Source organism: Phodopus roborovskii, unplaced genomic scaffold (genome assembly GCF_943737965.1).
Source record: "Phodopus roborovskii unplaced genomic scaffold, PHOROB, whole genome shotgun sequence".
Taxonomy (NCBI): Eukaryota; Metazoa; Chordata; class Mammalia; order Rodentia; family Cricetidae; genus Phodopus; species Phodopus roborovskii.
Genome location: NW_026126433.1, coordinates 48,979,729 through 49,000,711, shown reverse-complemented (window position 1 = coordinate 49,000,711; position 20,983 = coordinate 48,979,729). Strand labels below are relative to the sequence as shown.

General features: G+C 35.9%; 1 protein-coding gene across 3 annotated transcripts in view; it reads left to right on the top strand.

Annotated features, from left to right (window-relative positions):
* The window catches only part of Ahctf1 (AT-hook containing transcription factor 1), a 52,175-nt gene that overhangs the window by 15,942 nt on the left and 15,250 nt on the right, over window positions 1-20,983 (top strand). For all 3 annotated transcript variants that reach the window (XM_051186408.1, XM_051186407.1, XM_051186405.1), the window contains exons 9-29: window positions 428-560; window positions 653-834; window positions 1,297-1,358; window positions 2,076-2,204; window positions 3,096-3,186; window positions 4,383-4,472; window positions 5,447-5,587; window positions 6,286-6,390; window positions 7,706-7,799; window positions 9,956-10,079; window positions 10,220-10,276; window positions 11,410-11,556; window positions 11,991-12,178; window positions 13,351-13,495; window positions 13,578-13,709; window positions 14,739-14,889; window positions 15,056-15,206; window positions 15,751-15,858; window positions 18,099-18,291; window positions 19,059-19,268; window positions 19,863-20,259. In XM_051186408.1, coding sequence (XP_051042365.1) covers window positions 428-560; window positions 653-834; window positions 1,297-1,358; window positions 2,076-2,204; window positions 3,096-3,186; window positions 4,383-4,472; window positions 5,447-5,587; window positions 6,286-6,390; window positions 7,706-7,799; window positions 9,956-10,079; window positions 10,220-10,276; window positions 11,410-11,556; window positions 11,991-12,178; window positions 13,351-13,495; window positions 13,578-13,709; window positions 14,739-14,889; window positions 15,056-15,206; window positions 15,751-15,858; window positions 18,099-18,291; window positions 19,059-19,268; window positions 19,863-20,259 — 3,030 coding nt within the window. The remainder of the gene's footprint in view (window positions 1-427; window positions 561-652; window positions 835-1,296; window positions 1,359-2,075; window positions 2,205-3,095; window positions 3,187-4,382; window positions 4,473-5,446; window positions 5,588-6,285; window positions 6,391-7,705; window positions 7,800-9,955; window positions 10,080-10,219; window positions 10,277-11,409; window positions 11,557-11,990; window positions 12,179-13,350; window positions 13,496-13,577; window positions 13,710-14,738; window positions 14,890-15,055; window positions 15,207-15,750; window positions 15,859-18,098; window positions 18,292-19,058; window positions 19,269-19,862; window positions 20,260-20,983) is intronic.

The following is a 20,983-nucleotide window of genomic DNA, read 5'->3' as shown; positions in this document are numbered from 1 at the left end:
TCCTTTTTCATTTGCCATTAGTGTTATCTGAGGTTTTTACTTTTCTCTTTCTGCTGAGGCCCCTTTTCACTATTTGGCTAGCTGTCTTCTCAACTATGTTCCTCTAAAGAATTAAACCTCAGTACTTGGAGACACCCGTTTTGAGTATTGGATAAACTTCTGTGCTAGGTGTGTATCCTTGGGGAAATGTTCTTTGAAATCACTTTGTAGTTTCTACTTTGGTGTGTCAAAGTCACTGAAGTATTGATTGAAAACCAAGACCTTTCTGATGAGAACTTCCCAGTACCTAAAGAAGAAAATCAAGAGTATAAGTGAGACTCATAGATGGATAGGAATTAAATATTACTGTGATTCTGTTGTCGTTGTACTTACAGATTCTTTATTCTGTTTTTGAAGAATAGTTGGTTTTTTGTTTGTTTGTTTGCAGCTCTATCCCCTGACACTAGTGTTTCTGTCTTCACCTGGCAAGTGAATATATATGGACAGGGAAAGCCTTCTGTGTACTTAGGACTTTTTGACATAAATCGTTGGTATCATGCACAGATGCCAGATTCATTAAGGTATGATTACTCTGTTTTCTCATCCCCTTCTCCATCAGGTGTTGTTATGCATAGCTGATCAGTGTCTCAGTACTTTTTAAATTTTCTTTTAGGTCAGGAGAATCTCTACATAATTGCTCTTATTTTGCATTGTGGTCATTGGATTCAGTTGTAAGTAGAACTTCTCCGCATCACATCTTGGACATATTAGTACACGAGAGAAGTTTAAATCGAGGGGTTCCTCCTTCATATCCACCTCCAGAGCAGTTTTTTAATCCAAGTACTTTTAATTTTGGTATGTATTTTCATAGTATTTTGGAAAAATAGTGTACAATGTATGTAGTATGTCAGTTGTATATTTGTTCAGTTTATATGTGTTATCTGTTCATATCTCACTGGCATTTAACTTAGATAACTTTGTTAATATGTAGTTACATGTACATGAGAAATTTAGTATGTTTGTAAGTTAATACTATTTTGAATCTTTTAGAATATGACAGTTAATATGTTATTGATTAAGTTTGTCACTGTCTCAGAAGAAAATATCTGAAGATGTTTCCTTAAGAATTTATTCTTGCTGGGTGTGGTAGCACATGCCTTTAATTCCAGCCTGGTTACGTAGAGTTCCAGGCCAGTATGCAGTGAGACCCTGTCCTTTTTTTTTTTTTAAGAGGATGGTGATTTATTCTATAAAATAATTTGGTTACCTACAGTAAACATTTAATTTGAATTTTTAAATTTTTTTTTCTTTTTAAAGATGCCACTTGTTTGTTAAACTCTGGAGTAATCCATGTAACTTGTACTGGATTTCAGAAGGAGGTATGTATGAATAACAACACATAGTTCGTGGTAATCAAGCTGAAGTTGAATATAAATATACACATGTTTTCATGGATTTAAACTCTCATGGTATTTGTAAACTAATTCATTTTAAATAGTAGTTTCTGCTAGGTTTATGAGTTTAGCATCTTGCTACCTCAGTTTTAATGACAGCTTGCTAGAAGAGACATTGAAGTGTTTTAGCAGCTTTGTGTGGATGTTATCTACTTGAAAGCCAAGTAAGTCAGTGTCTTATCACATCTGGGTGGTTGCTGGGAAGACAGGGTTTCAGGTGGCCAGCTGTTCTGGAACCATAGGTCCATCTGCTCTGCCTTTTAAGTGCTAGGGTTAACGACTCCACTGCAACTATGGGTCATCCTTTGTGTGGTGGCCTGGGGAGGTCTTTGCCTTGGCTCTTCTCAGAAACAATACCAAGTTGATGTGGGAATGATGCAAAAATAGTTTTCTGGGGCAATGGGATATGCAGATGTGGTAGTCACATGTAAATAGTTGCTGTGACTTAGCTGTCTTAGAGATGTTTTTTGAGTTCAGGAACCTGTAAGCTCCATAACTTGATCCTGCAATTTAGTCAGTTTTTCGTTATTTCCATAGTTATTTTTGTTTTACTCCAATTTTAAATATATAAAGTATTTCTTAATTTGGATTTGAATTGATTATTGGTTGGGTTTTTTTTTTTGACTGATTTTTCTATTACAGACTTTGACATTTTTAAAGAAATCAGGACCATCTCTCAATGAAGTCATTCCTGATAGTTATAATCGGTGTCTTGTTGCTGGTCTTCTGTCACCAAGACTTATTGACATTCAGCCTTCCAGTTTAAGTCAAGTGAGATATTCTTTTTTTCTTTCAAATTGCATGTTACTATCTATTTCAATATTAATATAAATCTATTATATATTTTTTTGCAAAAGTAGGTAATGTGGTACCTTGCTCATTCTATATTCTCACACTGTTTATCATGCTTGGCTTCCAAGTCACCTAATTTGGCTAGAAAAATGGCTAGCAGTTAAGAACAATTGCTGCACTTGCAGGAAACCCTGGTTCAGTTCCTGGGAATATGGCAACTTAAAGCCATGTGTAACACCAGTTCCAGGGGACTCTTTTGACTGCTGCAGGCACCATGCATACATACACATGGTGCATATACGTGCATTAGGCAAAAACACCTTTTTAAAAAAAAGTCACACATGGGCTTAGTATTGTAAGCATGTAATCCTAGTTATTGAGGAAGCAAGTAATCCTAGTTATTGAGGAAGCAAGAACACAAGTTTAGTTAGGCTGGGCCAGAGTGAATTCAAGGCTTGCTTGTCCAATTTAGCTAAGACTCTATCTTAAAATAAAATGAGGACTGAGGATATGTAGGTCAGTGGTAGAGTGCTTGCCTAACATTTCCTGGGCTCTTGTTTCCTGGGCTCTTGTTTCAGTCCCCTGTACCACCAGTAAATGTAAAAATTGTGTGTGATTCCCTTAGTGGTCTAGTGGGTTTCGTCAAACATGATGTGTAAGTCTTCTGAGTGTTCCAATTTTCCCACCTCCACACCAATGTTGGTTAATACTGTCCTTTGTTTTTTTCTCAACTGTTTTACCCAGGTTGACCTCAAACTTGTGATCCTCCCGTCTTAACCTCCCAATGCTGGAGTTCTAGGCATGTGATTTATTGTCTCTCTGCCTTTAGCCAAAGTAAGGAGTCTTTTTGCTTTCTTTAACACATTTTAGGAAGAACAATTAGAAGCTATATTGTCAGCAGCAATTCAGACAAGTTCCCTGGGACTTTTGACTGGTTACATTAGAACATGGATAACAGAAGGTAAGTTTATTTAACTTTTTAAAACTTATATTTTTAAAATTACAGTTTGGTTTCACTTTTTAAACATTTCTTGTGAGATAATTATGTATCTCACAATAGCGTGAATCTCTGTATGCTTTATAGCACTTTTCTCCCCCAAGTGAGTAATGTAATCTAGCAGACCCCTTGTACAGTATCATATCCAAGATCCTGAGCTCTCTACTGCTATAGTGTCATTTCTCATATGGTCATAAACTGAGTCATGCAGTATATAACTTTATATACCTTTCCATTCAGCTAAATTCGCTGGAGATACACTGTGTATATCTTTTTTTGCTCTTCATGTGTATCTATGCACATATGCATACGTGCACTCTGCCCCCATATTGTTCTGTTGTAAACCATTTGAAAGAAAGCATCCTATTTCTTACTCATTTCAATTTTATCTGAAAACAAATGATGCTCACCTATAAAAACTCTGTGATTACAGAATGAAGGGTAATACCAATTGAGAACTTAGCAGTGTTCCAGAAATGTTTTATAGGTAGAGGGGTTTGGAAGAATTTTTGAGTTGTTTGGGAGATTTTTGTTTGTTTGTTTGTTCTAGACAGGTTCCTCTGTAGCCCTGGCTATCTTGGAACTCACTGTGTAGACCAGGCTAACCCCAGACTCAGATTTTAATATGTCTGCCTCCTGAGTACTAGAATTAAAGGCATATGCCTTTAATCCATGCCTAATAAATTTTCAGACTTTTAATATTCAGAAATTTCTAAAGTCTTATTTAAAAGACTAGAGGCCAGCTTTTTTTGATTTTGGTTTATTTCATTGGTTTTAGTTTTGGTTTTTCCAGACAGGGTTTCTCTGTGTAGCTTTGCAGCCTGTCTTGGAACTCAAATTTGTTCTGTAGACCAGGCTGGCCTCAAACTCACAGAGGTCCTTCTAGCTCTACCTGGACTGGGATTAAAGATTTCATGACCTGTTTGTTTGTTTGTTTGTTTGTTTAAGACTCCCTACCCTTCCTCAGCTCCATTGGGTTTTGTACCTTGGGCAGCATGGTTCGTGCAATAAGATGCACCAAGATACATTTGGTAAAAGTTGATGTTTAATTCCTGAGCTTGGTTAAGGTACTGCCTGCCTGGTTCCTCTTAAAAAGAACTAATTTTCATTTTGGAGTTAGTAATCCTTTTTATCTTTTTTCTTTTATGAATGCAAATAAGAACAACCAAATTCTGCTGCTAATTTACGTTTTGTTCTTGAATGGACATGGAATAAGGTGGTTCTCACAAAAGGAGAATTTGACAGGCTTTGTAAGTATTAAGTCTGGGTTCAGGGCAATTTTAGTTAAAAGCTAATCTTGATGTTTTATTTACAGATAGGATATTTGTTTGAGACAAGATCTCAGTAACATAGGCTGACATGAACCTCACTGTAGTCCATGCTTGCACTAAACTTCTATTGAGCCTCCTTTTAGCCTCTGTGTGCTTTGAATTACAGGCATGAGCTACCACATCTAGCTCCATAATAGTTTTAATATTTTGGGGATATAAAATCTTAAGATTTATAGTCTTAGAAGAAAACAAAGTGGTTAAAACAACTTATCTTTTCACTGGCAATACAGTGATTAATAAGCTACATAAGCATATCGTCTTTGCTATGTATCAGAGATGATCCTGCCTTTATATCTCCCAAGTACTGGGATTATAGTTATGTGCCTCTGAACCTGGCTGTAATTCAGCTGTTGTGGAAGCTTTAAATTTTATGCTGGTTAATGGAGAGAGACTTTGTGGCTTTTTGTTGTTGTTATTGTTGTTTGTTTTCTTAACCTCTTATGATATTCAAGTGAAGGAATTGTATTAGCAATTTATTAGAAGCAAATTAGAACTTGATTTAAGGAACTCAGAAATTAAAATTTTTGTTTAGGATTTTTTTGTTTTTTTTGTTTTTTGAGACAGAGTTTCTCTATAGCTTTGGAGCCTGTCCTGGAACTTGCTCTGTAGACCAGGCTGGCCTCAAACTCACAAATTCACCACCATCGCCAGGCTAATTACTGTTTAGATTAGTCACATGTTAAATGCATATTTTATGACACATAGTAGTTAGGAGGATAAGCTGTAGACTTAAATTGAATTTATAATCTTAGTTTGACTCTGGTTTTATATTGAAAGCACTTTCTGAGTTCCTTGATATTTGCCAATTTTAGCCTATATTTCTAAAGCCTATTACCCTTTAGAAGAAAATGTACGTTGATGTTGATTCTGACCTTGTGTTTTATCCTTGGAAGGCGCACCATTATTTGATGGTTCATGTCGATTCATCGATCCACAAACCATACAGTCTATCCAGCAGTGCCATTTACTCCTCAGCAACCTTAATACAGTCTTAAGCTGTTTTGCAATGGAGGCTCAGGGCATCACTGAAAGAGGTATGCATGTTATACAAATGAGTGTCTTGTTAAATTTTACTTAATTCACTTAAAGTTCTTATTTACTTGATGAGGCGTTTTGTAGAGGAAGCTAGTTCTCTAAGATGAAAGTTTTTCAGTAATTTGTGTGGTGTGTGTGGATGTGCATGCACACGTCATTATGCAGCTGCCACCAGATTGCTCTGATTGGCCCTTTCTGTCTTTTATGTGTGTTCTAGGGAGTGAACCTAGGTCTTATGGCTTTTATTTATTTATTCATTTATTTTTGGCGGGTGTCTTTACTCACTGAATCATCTTGCTGGCCTTAGAATTTACTACTAGTAGAATTTAAAATTTGAGGTTAACATTTATTTTTGTATGAAAAGAAGTGTCTTTATTTTGCCCTTTCAACAAGGGAAAAAGTACGCTTTTATTTAAAGGCCTAATTTGAAAAATCTATTTTTTAATGTATTTTAACTGTGTTTCGCATGAAACACTTAACTGTAGTTTCTACAAAATGCCTATTTTAGTTAGTGAGTTACCTTAATGTTTTAGAGATTTGCTTAACCTCACTTTGGCTCATTGTATACTAAAAATAAATATACATAGATATGTATGTATGTATGTATGTATGTATGTGTATTCATGCTCATTTTGAATTGTCATTTGTGGTCAATACATTGAAAGTTAACACAACCAATGTTAATTCTTTTTTGTAGGACTGGTGGACTTGAGCAATAAGCATATGGTTACCCAACTTATCTGTCAATATGCACAAATGGTTCTGTGGTTTTCTCATTCTGGGCTTTTACCTGAAGGTTTAGGTAAAGTATTTAATAAATGAATATTGATTGAAATGTCCTAGCTCCATAATGTTCTTGTTCTGTTCTGAGCCTTCATAATATGTTTCTAATCTTCATTTTTCCTTACTTTGTGTCTGCATTACCTCACAGACACTCCATGTATGTTCATTGAATTAGCATGTAAAATAAGAGCAAGTCTGAGAAAACATGACTTCTAAAATATCACTTACACCCATAGAAGTATGGCTTTTATAACCTAACTTACTGATGTCTTGTTTCGTTCTTTTGTTGTTGTTTTGTTCTATTTTGAGAAAGGGTCTCACTATATATCCCTGTATGGCCTGAAACTCATGTAGACTGGGCTAATCCCAAAATCATAGTTTCACTTGCTTCTGCCTCCTAGATGCTCTAACTGTCCTAGAACTCAATATATAAACCAAGCTGTCCTTGAACTCACAAAGAGCCACCTGCCCCTACCTTCTGAATACTGGGATTAAAATTGTATATCCCATGCTGGCATTAATATATTTATTAATACTTGCCATCAATTAAGTGGTTCCTTTAATCCAATTAATTAGAGACTTCTTGAGAGTTTCTCAGTACTGCCTTCTATAGAGTTTGTTTACAACAAAGACCTGACTTACATTTCTAGGAAGTACAGTTGACTCTACTTTAAAGTTTCTCTGCTTACTATATATGTAATTGTTGATCTTACTCGTTTACAATTTGTTTACATTCTAACTTGAATAAATGGTCAATATTATTTGTTTTCAAATTCTTTTTTGTGCCTCAGGAGTAAATTTACTAGTACTTTCCACACTGTTAAGTCCCATCCAGCATTCTTATTACAAACTTCATGAGACTGTTTTCCTTACTTATACATTTATTTGTTTGTTAGATGTATTTAAATAAACACTCGATAGTTTAAGAATTTCATTTGTGTATACAATGTATTTTGATTAACCATGCTCTTTCTCCCTGCTCCCTCCCAACTTTATACATATATATTTTAAAGAGGTTGTGTTCTTCTTGTATTGATTAAATTTTAGCAAGACTAGGCCAGGCGGTAATGGCACATGCCTTTAATCCCAGCAATAAATAGGCAGAAGTAAGCAGATCTGTGAGTTAGGGTCACCCTGGTCTATAAATCTGAATTCCAGGACAGCCAGGGTTACACAGAGAAATCCTGTCTTGAAAAACAAACAGGTAAACAAATTTTAGCTAGAGTAAGAATTTATTATGCAATTAGAGAAAAGGGAGTTTTATAACATCCTAAATTTTGAGATATTTTGGCAATATTACTAACTTTTCCCCCCAACATCAATAAACCCTCCAGATGATGCCCTGCAGCTATCAAGGGTGCGCTACAACTACCCTGTTATTCAGAACTTCTATACCAGTCGCCGGCAGAAGTGTGAGCACTCGCCCAGGTATGGTGCAGCCTCATTACAGCGTTCACACTCAGACTGTAAAATGACTAAGTGAACTTCCCAGCCAAGTACTGTTGTCGTAACTCACACTGCTAATTGGATTGTTTGCTTTTAACTTCATGTCTATATCTTTTTATTGACAATAATTTTTCATACAGTATATTCTGATTCTGGCTCTCCTTCCCCCAACTCCTTCCATATCCTCCTACCCACCCAAAGTCAGATCCTTTCTTGCTCTCATTATAAAGCAAACAGGCATCTAAAAACAAAAATAAATAAGGTAAAAGCAAACCTGATCAGGACAAAACAAACAAATGAACAAAAAAAAAAAAAAAACTTAAAAGACCCAAAGGAAAATCACAAGAACACATATTGGACAAGCACAGAAATTCCCTGAAAACACATAATCAGAAATTATATAAGCAAAAGACAGTAGGGCAAGGAGAAAATGCCCAGACAAAGCTTTATGGGAACAAAATACCATTGAGTTTGTGTTAGCCATCTATCTGCTGGTAATATACAACTACTTGTATAGTACCAAAATCATAAAATTCTAGTAGTGTCACTCTCAAATATCCGGCCTAGTCTCATGAAATGTATCCCCTCCCACCACCACCCCCCCAAGTATGTATTCTTAAGTCAGGGTATTGGGCCTTACAGGTGGTACAATGGTATACATAATGACCCTCAAAATAGCAAGAAGAAAAGTCTATAGCTGTTAAACACTTTGACAAAGTAGCAGGATAAAAATTAATACACAGAAATCAGTGGCCTTTCTTTGAACAAAGGACAAACAGAAAGAAATCATGGAAACAGTACTTTTAATGGTGGCTCAAAAAATATCTTGTGGTACTCCAATCAAGCAAGTGTAAGACTTGTATAATTAAAATTTTGTAAGACATTGGAGAAAGAAAGTGAAGACGATTCAGAAGCTAGAAAGGTCTCCCATGCTCATTGGTTGGTAGGATTAATAAAATACAAATGGAGTCTGACCCAATGCCTGCACTTTAAACTAGAGCATACTACCCTTATTTCCTAAATAAAATGTTATTCATGAGTGATTTGTCACAGTAATTTGTGCAATCACTCTTCCACTCTCCAGGAATTCTTATTTGGAAAAAAGACTGGAATCTTTTACTCATCGAAAACCTATTCCTACAACATGAATTGGTTATTTTAGTGGTTTTCAAAACTTGGATCTTTTTTTCCTTTTCATATTTTATGTAGTTCTTGTATAAAAATTTAAAAAAAAAATAGCCTTGTTAGTTGCTTTGTAACTAAAAAAAAAGGGGGCGGGGAGTATGCTAGAAGTAGTAGTTAGAACCTGAATTCTATTCTGTCTCTGGAATTAGATAGTTGTCTTCTTTAGATTGACCAAATAGCATTTAGGGGATGGCTTGTCAAGCACTGACTCCAGATTTCTTGGGTCAGATTCTCCTGGGAATGAGCTATAATTCTAATTTGCTTTGAATTTTGGAAACCAGCCCTTTAGTGTAACTGTTCTAGGATAATGGATGTGAACTTTGGAAATTGGGCAGTGACTCATGTTGTAGAACTTAAAGGTAGCTGAGCATAACCTTGAACTTGACTCTCCTACCTCAGAAATTCTAGTGTAGTTCTCTACTCCTGTTCTGACTAGGCATGTTTTAAAATATGTATCCTTTGGAAGCTTTGCTTTATTTGTAAGCTGCAATATAAATATAGAAGTCAGATGTTAAGGACACTTAGTATATGTCTGAATAAATAAAAGCTGCTGCTGCTGTTGATAGGTGAGGAGATAAGCTTACCACATTAGAAGTGTTCAGTAATACATTTTTGAATGACTAAATCAGGATTCAGCTCAGTTGGAACAGAAATATTTTTAGTACCTGGGGCTGCTCATAATTAATTCAGAATGGTGAAAAATAAAATGGTCTCAGCTATTTTACTGGTTAGACCCATTCTTTCATAGTATTTAGTCTTCACTGGCTGGCTTGGTAATGACTGAACTTGAAGCAACTTAAGGATTTTTCTGACTAGTGCCACTTTATTTCTTTAGTCTCATGATACTAAGTGAAGTCTGCTTCCCACCTGTTTTTTGAACATTTAATGCTTACTGTTTTGATATCAATAGTTAACATTAATGCAGATAATCTTTAATGTTTCTTACATTGCAGAGGGAAGTGGAACCATGATTGTTTGATGATTGATGGATTAGTTTCTCAATTAGGAGATCAAGTTGAGAAGTTGTGGAAGCGGGATGAAGGAGGCACAGGAAAATATCCTCCTGCTAGCATCCATGTATGTTACAGTAATGTGGGATCATTTAAAGAGTCTGAGTGGAGGGGGAGTATTTGAAGTTTTCATGCCTGACACAGGCTAGAGAAGTGGGACATGAAGAAAAGACTAAAAAGCACTGACATTTTTCTTTTCTTTTATAGGCACTACTTGACATATATTTATTAGACAACATTACTGAAACAAGCAAGCATACTATTGTATCCTTTAAACTTTTAATAAGTATTTGTATATTGCCTAAATCATAAAATTCCAGTAGTGGGACTCTCAAATATTTAATCCAGTCTCATGAAACATCTCCCCCCCCCCCCAATCTAAGTATGTATTCTTAACTCAGAATCAGTTGGTAAGGCTTAGCTGTAGAAGTCTTAGGCTGGCAGTTGGGGTGAGAGGAGTCAGTAGATGAGTGGTAGTTACCTAGCATGTACTACTACATAGCATGTGTCAGGCTATGGGCTTGATCTCCAGCACTTAAAAGGAGAAAAAAAGTTTATGTGTTGTAGATGATTACTACACTAAGGGCTCACTCATAGGACTGGAGATAAGGCTCAGTGTTTAGGTAAAGTGCTTGTTAGCTATGCATGAGGACCTGAGTTCATATCCCTAGTACCCACATAAAAGCCAGGGAGTGGTGTGTGCCTGCAGTCTCAGTGTTAAGGAAGCAGAAGACATGGATTTTGGGGCCTTGCTAGCCAGCCATTTGAGTTAAATGATAAGATCTAGGTCCAGTATGGGAGACTTTCTCAAAAAAATGAAAATAAGGTGTGAACAATATCTGGTGAGTTATCTTTCTGGCCTCCAAATGTCCCTGAAAACACCCATAAGTACATGGGTGCACATGCCCACACACCATACGCCCACACATGAACAGCTTTCTAAAGGTAGCTTGATACAGCCTTGGGCATTATTTCTGCCTTAATGCATTTTGTGGCAATGTTTTGTCCTAATGTCATTTTAGTCTAATGTATTGCTTGTTCATAACATATAAGGTACTTGATGTATTTGTTTAAACTGCCAGCTTTTGCCAAGTAAGAGTTTGATCTATAGCTCTTTTTAAACTTACTAAACCAGTTACTGGGATTTACTGTTTGTTTTAATGAATGAGATATATTTTTGTTCAGTCTTTTGTTGTAGCACTAAAATACAGAGAATAAATAAGGGTGGCATGGGACTTCTTTTGCCTATGTTAAAGAACTGTTTCCATAACTGGATATCCCTAATGGCCTTACAAGCTTAAGTTTTTAAAAACCTCTTAATTCTACCTTCTACTCCCTATTCTAAGTATATATGTAGGATTTTCTAAGTTTATTATCCTTAACCCTTTTTTTAAAAGACGATTTATTTGCTACTTGATATTATGTATTCCTTTCCAAACAAAATGGATACTCCCATCGAATCTTTCCCAACTGCCTTTGCTATTTCTTGGGGCCAAGTTAAGTTAGTTCAAGGATTTTGGCTTCTAGATCATAATGACTATGAGGTAAGTATTTCACTTGGAATATAAGCTTTTGTATAACTTTAGCTCCCTCACCCAAGCAGCAAGAATTCCAGTTGAATCCTCAAGTTACTTGCTGTTGAAAGAAGAGGGCATACAGGTGGATGGTTGGGAATGGTTTAGCACTGACTGTTAAGAGATGTGTTTGGGTTTTGGCGTAAGCCAAAAAAGATTTGTGAATGAGGCATGTGAATGAGGCATGAAATGGGCATAGGAAGAATTTTATATATGAGGCCTTAAAGGTATGATACTTCTGTTCTTTGAACTCTTACCATAGACTAGCTCCTTTTAGCTTACATTAAACTTACTTAATTTTGACTTCTTTGGTTTTATTTTTAATACTACTTGCCCTTTTAAGGGACAACTACTTTGTCTAAATACAAAGAAGTATTTATATTTAATACTTCATCATTTTTCAGAATGGTTTAGACCTTCTCTTTCACCCAATTACTGCAAAACCTGCGTCGTGGCAGCATTCAAAGATAATTGAAGCCTTTATGAGTCAGGGAGAGCACAAACAGGCTCTCCGATATCTTCAAACAATGAAGCCAACAGTGTCCAGTAGCAGTGATGTCATCCTTCACCTCACTGTTCTGCTTTTTAATAGGTATGTACATCTTAAAAATAGAAATTCTTAGTCACATTTTAATAAATAGAATTGGTTAATAAATGAAATGTATAGTAAATAGTGGCATATATCTATAATCCCAAGTCTCAGGAAATGGAGAATTATGTATTCTTGCCCAGCCCTAGATACATGAGACCCCATCTCAAGAAAATAAAAATACATATCATATCAGTCACATTATCTAATATCCTTATAAGAAAGACATGGTGGCTTCCAACTAGAATTGATAAATAACAAGTACTTTGAGTGAAAGAGTAAATCTCTGAAAGACAAGTCTCTCAGTGGGATCTGAGTATTAAGTTACTTTTCTGTTGCTGTGATAGAACTCCATGACCAAGGCAACTTTTAGAAGAAAGTTTATTTGGACTTGGGTTTGCAGAGTTGCCGTGGCAGGGAGATGAGGTGGCTGGGGAGTGATGCTGAGAGCTTACTTCCTTACCTTCAGCATGAAGTGGAGAGTGAGCACTGAGAATGGTGGCTCAGGCTTTTAAATATCAAACCCACTTTGTTAGACTCCTATGTAAGAAGCAGTGCCTCGTTGAAATGGTGTCACTGCTCAGAGCTTCCACTTGCTGTTTCAAGTTCACTCAGGCTTTCTAATTAGACCTTGGTATAGATCAGCCAAAGTCAATCTACTACAGGTCGTCACACTTTTATTCCCATGCTCTGCTCATGCTAAGTGTCACTACCATGATATCCTGATTATTCTCTGTCATACCACACAAACCTTCAATTCTTTTCAGGCCACCCTTAAGATTTTGCCACCTTGTCAGTCAGCTTTGTTTGTCTACTACGCAACGCTTAAATATTGGAAAGCTGCATAAAATTGAGGTGCCTAGTTGTAGTTGGATGTAGTGGCACACACCTTTAATTCCAGCACTGGGAATGCAGAGTCAGGCATCTCTCTGAGTTTAAGGCCAGCCTGGTCTACATAGTATATTCCAGGATAGCCAGGGCTACATAGTAAGTTCTGTCTTGTGGGGGAGCAAGTGCCCAGTTATCTTTTTGACATTAGCAAGACTCATTGTGTATCAATATTCAATAAAAATTTCAAGTATTTTATAGTTGCGCATGCAAATTATCTTTAAAATGTTGTGTCGGGTACCTTTTCTGTCTTATATGGCTTTTTTAACCTTTGGTACTGATTTCAGGTGCATGGTTGAGGCCTGGAACTTACTGCGACACAACTCAAACAGAGTGAATATAGAGGAACTATTAAAGCATGCTTATGAAGTTTGTCAGGAAATGGGCTTAATGGAGGATTTACTGAAGCTACCATTTACAGACACTGAGCAGGTAATTAATCAGCAATCAGTGTAGACTTAAAAGAAATTTAGGGTAAATTGATAAGTTTACAAATCTCTCTTGTTCTCCCTAGGAATGTTTAGTGAAATTTTTACAATCCAGTACCAGTGTTCAGAATCATGAATTTCTTCTAGTTCACCATTTGCAGCGTGCAAATTATATTTCTGCCTTGAAACTAAACCAAACACTGAAGAATAATCTCACGGTATGATTAAAGTTGTCTCACTGTGTGAAAAAAAGGAAACAGATCTTTTTTTTTTTTTTTTTTACTTGTGTTACAAGAACATAGTTTCAGCGTGACCATTTGCTTTATGTTGTCTTGAGCTTAAAGAATCCTCATGGGTGTGGTTATCTGCACATGCCACTGTGTTCTGATAGTGAAAACGAAAGGAGGACTCTGAGAGTAGTTGTGTAATATAGAAAACAATGAACTTCAGAAGTCACACTGACTCTTAGCTTGTTCTGTGCACATAGGACACTCTTTGTGAGCCTTAGTGATCACTAAAATGACAATATTTGGGAACTTGTTTGCCTGGATGTCATATCTACCTTGGTCCCAGGGATGGACCTGACTGAACCATCGAGAGAGTAAAGAAATATAAACATAGAGACACAAAATAGCTGGAATCCGGGGGATTGGGCTCTTCTTTTAGGAAGAACGCCAAGCACCCTGGAAGTTCAGCTTATTTATTATATGCAATTAGACAGATAATTATTATCTGCATTCTATACAGATAAATGAGGAGAAGGTAGGGTTTGTGGTATGTGTACAGCTGGATCAAGGAGACAGGTTTATTTAATCTTGGTAGAAGTAGTCTTCAGGCCAAAAATATCCAATGGAAGAAAGCTACATATTCTGTGTACACATATGAACCAGAGGAAGCTTTTGCTTTCTATGTATGTGTGGCAGGGTGTTGACATACCCATAGCCATGTCAACAACACACATTCACTCAGATCTTAACACAGGGCTTCCTCTGCTCCCCACACATGAAGCTACATGTAAAGGAGTGTTACATTCATGATACATTGTTTGTATTCATTGTGAAGGATCAAGTCTTGGTAGTGGATATATGGAATGTGTAGATGTGTGCACAATTTTAAGGGAGTATATGAAATCTGAGCTGGAAAAACGTAGATAGAAGAAAGATACTATATTCATAATTTCAGGTATAAATATATAGTGGCATCTAACATAAAAATTAAATTTTTGTTAATTATAATGTATTCAATAGAGTGATCGTGACCCACGTTTGCGGGAGAGATCAGTGGCTCGAAATTCTATATTAGACCAATATGGGAAAATCCTACCTAGAGTCCAGAGAAAATTAGCCGTTGAGCGAGCTAAGCCTTACCATCTATCAACATCATCAGTTTTTCGTGAAGGTAAAATTCCATTGCAGAATGCTTATACTCAGGCTGGGAAAGATACCGAGTGATTCCCTTCCTGGAGTCACCATCATTTCCTTGTGTTGTACAGTCATGTTTCCTTTTTTCTTTTATAAAAACCTTGTCAGAGATGGGACTGAGTCCTGTATTCTTTATTTTTCAGTTTCTAGACCCAAACCATTATCAGCATTTCCAAAGAAAGCTGTAACTGGAACAGTGTTAACAAGATCTACTTTCATCAATAATGTATTATCTAAAATTGGAGAGGTGTGGGCAAGTCATGAACCTAAAAATGGCATCTCACTTTACAATAGGTATTGTTTCTAATTACCTTTAAGTTTTACTTACTTTGTGTGTGTGGTGGAGGGTTAAGGCATGCAGCTCACAGAGTCTGTGCAGTGATTAGAGGCCTGTTTACAAGAGTTGGTTTTGCCCTTCCACCATATTTGTCCCAGGGATCAAGCTCAGAGTATGAGGCAAGTATGTACTCTTTGCAGAACAGCAGCAATGTTCATTAGCAAGGCACCTTGGTGTTAGCAAGGTTATTATAGAATATAAAAAATGAAACTTCTTTAAGTTAGCTGCTCATTAAAGGATTTGTTTTGTCTGTGAGTATGTGTGTGCGCGCATGTGTGTGTGTAGATCAGAGCACAACTTGTAGGATTCAGTTCTCCTCACCATGTGGGATCTGGAGATTGAACTCGGTCACTGGGACATGTTTTCCTGCTGATCCTTCCTGGCCTTTTTTCAAAGTGAAAAATGGACATCCTTTCTTTATCTTCCATCTAATCTCCTAGAATTTTTTGCCAGTAACCCATATGGTATATAACTTACATTTGAGTTTTTATTTCTCTGTAGCCCTAAAACTGAACAACCGTCTTCTGTAGTACATCGTTTCTCACATCCAGAGCTTCCTGAGGCATTTGTTGGAACACCAATTTCAAAAACATCCCAGAGAATTTCTAGGTGAGACTTTCTTGGATTGTATTGAAAAAAACTGTAATTAGGTTTTGTTTTTGTTTGTTTGTTTGTTTGTTTTTTTCATTTTTTGGTATTTTGAGACAGGGTTTTTTCTCTGTATTGTTTTCGAGGCTGTCCTAGAACTAGCTCTGTAGGCCAGCCTGGCCTTGAACTCAGGCCTACCTCTGCCTCCCAAGGGCTGGGATCAAAGGCATGCACCCAGCTGCAATTAGGGTTTAACAGGTACTATTTTAAGTTCTTAAGTAAAAATTTCAATACTTTCTATTAAAATTTGGATAAGAGTATAATAATAATAGGAAATTATACATTAGCTGTTAGTATACTTAACATTTCTGTTTACTTACCTCATGCAGCTTAGTGAAAATAAGCATACCATACGAAAACCTTTAGGAAAGTAATCTGTCAAACTTGGGTGTTTTTTTTTTTTTTTTTTTTTTTTGATCTCTATAAGAATGTTGTTCATGTTAAGTAGTTACTAAATCTTGATTGACTTGGTGAAGATTTCTCCCAGGTTTACTGAAGTATCTTTTGCTGCTTAGTTGTAGTAATACTTTGACCTTACCTAAATGATTATTAAAGTCTTACATAAAAAATGAAATTGTGACTAAATATACATTTAAGACATTGGATAGCTGCAAAGTATTCATAGATATTACTAACAAAATATTTTAATTCTGAGTAGTACCTCAGTATTTTAAATTTTTGGTTGTGTTATCAAAAGTTACACTTTTATTAAAATTAAAGTTCAGTTTTTACAATGACAAGTTACTTGCCATAAATTTATAACAAATAATTGAAACCAAAGATGTTTGTGGAACTTTCATAATTGGACATAGTTTGAAATTTGAGAAGGACCTGCTTTTTAGACTAAATTTAGTTAGATGGTTTCCATTACCTCATGATAATTAACTGGTATAAATGAAATTTTAACTGATTTCTCTTGTCTTTTTTATTAGTTATAATTATCTCCAACAAGTCACCATCTTTGTCCCTTTAACTTAGCAGCATAGAGTAACAGAAGGCAGTAAGACCATTGTGAAGACTCAGCCAAAGGGCTTCAGTGATCAAGTGTAATGAGAAACTAATATTAAGTCAGATACAGCTATCCTATTAACTATGACTGTATGCCTTCTCAGAAAAATTAATGCATTCCCCAGTTGTGTATTTTTATATTGGTGTAAATTATTGGACAGGAAATAATAGAATGAGTCACCTTTTGAAGAAGTAGAATCCAATGGGTACTATCAGTCAACTCTGGCATTTTCCTAAGGATTACCTGCTGTTTTCTATTGTTTGTTTTGTGTATATGCTAGAAAGTCCATTCTTATTTGGATCACACCAAAAAATCTTGAGGAAATCCCAAGACCTAAAGTATAATTTTAGTCATCTGTGTGAGGGGCGGGTAACAGTTTGGTGCCCCTCTAATAGTGGGAAGTTGAATCAAAAGACTGGGATTCTGAGGAAAACACCTCATTCAGAGGTTATTTCTGGCCTCAGCGAAGCAGATCACACTTTCCTGAACATTGTCAGCTGAGGTCTTGCTTGCATTTTGGAGGAAGTACATGGTGCTGGGTTTTTTGTTATTTGTTTTTGTTTGTTTGGGGGGGGTGTTTTCTAGACATGGTTTATCCATGTAGGCCAGGCTGTTCTAGAACCCAATCTGTAGACTAGACTGGCCTTCAACTAACAAAGATCAACCTGCCTCTGCCTCCTGAGTGTTGGGATTAAAGATGTGCCCCATCACTGCTTGGCGATGGCGCTGGTTTTATCAATACACATTTTAGTCATAAGCTGGGCATGATGGTATATACCCATAATCTTTACACTTGGGAGGCAAGGCAACAGGATCAGGGGTTAAAAGCCATCCTTGGCTACATGCACACACTCTATCTTAAATAAAACATAGCCAGAAGAACTACCTATACAAGAGGTCCAACAGACACTGTGACCTGAAGATGTTTCCTGGAAGTTGAAATTACATGTAAAAGGAGGGTAGGTAACTAAAGTTCTTTGTTTTGAAACTGTTAGCTACAATTCCTAATTCCCTTTTGCTTTTGAGAGAACTTCAGACTTTTTAAACTAATGCTGGCATTTTTATTTCTTTAGTATACTTGCCTAAAATTGTTTACATGTATAGTAGTAGTATTTAGTAGTGAGCACACAAATATGAGTCTTTGTTTTGAACTTATTAAAGAAGTTACTAAGTTTTTTCTATTTAATTGCAGATTACTGGATTTGGTTGTTCATCCTATCCCCCAGCCTTCTCAGGGTTTGGAGTTTATTCAGCGAAGTCCCTCAAGACCTCCTCTGTGTCTGCTATCCAGTTCATTGCCATTAAGTTCACAATTAAAAAGGCCACATCAAAATACCTCCAGGCCTTCAGAATTACTTTTACTTGAAACTCCTCCTGTAGTTAAGGTTAGTATTACTTATCTGTTTTCTTGAGAAATTAGCATATTTCAAGTAGCATAGAGAAATTAAGCTGTTTATGGCATAACTATGGGTAGTTAAATGCTTTACTTTTAGGGTTTTTGTTTTGTTTTTTGAGGTATTGTTTCTGGCTGTGCACGAACTCAATCTCTAGACATGGCTAGCCTGAGACTCAGAGATTTATTTGCCTGCCTCTGCCTCCTGAGTGCTGGGACTCAAGGCATGTGCCACCACCGATGCCTGGCTGTGCTTATATTTTCAAAGTACTATATAGAGGCTGTCCTTTTGAAATACACACACAAACTTTATTGCTAATAATCGTCATATTTGTATTTTATTTCTTCCAAATACTTTGGTTTTAGGCTTATTTTTACTTGTTTTACTTTGAAATACTATTTATAATCAACCATCCTAGATAAATTACTAAGAAGAAAATAAATCCAAACTTGTGATGACTGGTAGTAATAGACATACATATTTTTCATTTTTTCAAGTATTTTTGCATATGATTTTTTTATTAGTTAAAGAGGAAAAAGTCAGGGCCTTTAGAATAGAAAGAATGTAAAAATAATTTTGTCTTGCAAACTGAACAGAAAGTTCTAATTGAATTTTGTATTTTTCCACCAATCTGAAATAAAATTTTGTACTTTTTTTTTTGAAGATAAAAATGTATATATGCTTTGAAATTATTCTCTGCCCTTGTGTAAATTACTTACAAACATTAATAATGTGATTCCCTTTGCTCTTCACCATAGAAAGCTAAATCTTTGGCTTTGTCAGCTACTTCTTCTGGATTTGCCGAGTTTACTCCTCCATCCATCCTAAGGTCTGGTCTTCGAACAACACCTTTAGCATCTCCCTCTCTATCACCTAGAAGATCTCTCACTCCACCTTTCAGACTTAAAGAAACCAGGATTTCATTCATGGAAGAAGGGGTGAACACACACTGGACTGATAGAGATAGAGTAAGTTTGATTAACATTGCAGTTTTTTTTTTTTTTTTTTTTTTTTTTTTTTTTTTTTTTTTAATGCAGTCTTGTATTAAAACTACAAAATAGTCCTGCAAAAACCTTTAGAACATGGGCTAAGCCAGTATATATTTTCTACAAGTAAAATACAGTAGGGGTGTGTGTGTGTGTTTACACTATTATGCTATTAAAATAAAGGGACTGAGAATCTACATCTTAAAGGACAGAAATAACAGAAGGATATATAACCTCCTGATGGTGGTTTGATTTTCATCCAGTATCTTGTTGCTTTTCTTGCAGAAAGAGTGTCTGTGGACACTCTAATATTAATAGAAATCTACTTACTTGATACTTTTTCATTGTCTGTTTTGTACATTGTCTTTTGTTTTAATGGGTGATAAATTACTGATAGAGAAATGTTTAATGTTAATAGCAGTTCACTTTTAGTTCTGCAACTAAAAAAAATTGATTTGAAACAAATGAATTGTAATTAAGTTCCAAAAAATATGAAGTGTGGAAAGGATCAGTGGGTGTGATTATGTTGATTAGCTAAGGGTTCTGATGCTTTAATTTTCTTTTCATAAATTCCAGGCTACAGATGACCATAATTCAAAAGTGTTTGTTAGTACATCTTTCCATGAATGTGGACTCCCAGCAGACAGTGAATGGATGAAGACTGGTGATAAAAATGCATATTTTCCTCTGGATATCCCTGCAAAGGGTCATCAAAAGGAAGTTGCAGGATTGCTGGACACCCACTCACAAACTCTGGAGAAACAGGATGTGAGCAAGGAAGACAGCATTGCTTCAACCAGATCAGACCAGACTTCCTTAGAATATCATGATGCACCATCACCAGAGGACTTTGAAGATGGTGTTTTTGTGTCCCCCAAGCCAGCAAGTGCTTCGACTCTACCAACTGAGCAGGAGAATGATAAAGATTTGTTTAAGTCAGAAAGTACTCCTTCAGTTGTGGAGAAACAAATGGGTAGGAACTCTTTGTATACACTCAAAATTTCATAATAGGATATTTTCTACTATAGGAAAGTGTTGAAGCTAAATAAACAGTTGTTTTTTTGTTTTTGTTTTTTTTTTTTCTTTCTCACAGTGTACTAGGTCATAGACAAAGTAAATTTTATTTTAGCTTAGGAAAACGTGTGTTCTTTCATAAGTAGGTGTAAGACATTTGACAACAAGAGAACTTATATGTGCTACCTTTTTATTTACCCATGACATTTGGAAAACAGCAGTAGTAGTATTTAAAATAGAGACCTAACACTCCATACGTAGTCTGCCTTGAAGGTTTTCCAGTAACTATGAGAATAGTGCCAACTTTATAGACTGGGTGAATACTGTAATTTTATACTTTTCTAGTAGTCTGTTTGCTAGAAATCAGGAATTTGGTTCTGCTGTCTGCCCTCACCTCTAAAATAAGCACATAAATGTGCTCAGGCCCAGTCAGTATTCTATTGCCTTAATAATCATTTATTTACTGAAAAGTTTGTTGTTTTATTGGTGATGGGAGTTATTATTTGTTTATTTATTTAAAGTTTGTTATTGTTTTGTTTGTTTTTTTGAGCCCCTAAAGTATGTGCTCTAGTAGAAAATCACCTTCTCCACCCCCTAATAAGTGCTGGCTTTTGTTACCTATCAGTAGTGAGTGTGCTAGATACACTATTTGCCTGTACATTATGTAGTGTGTAGTAGACTGT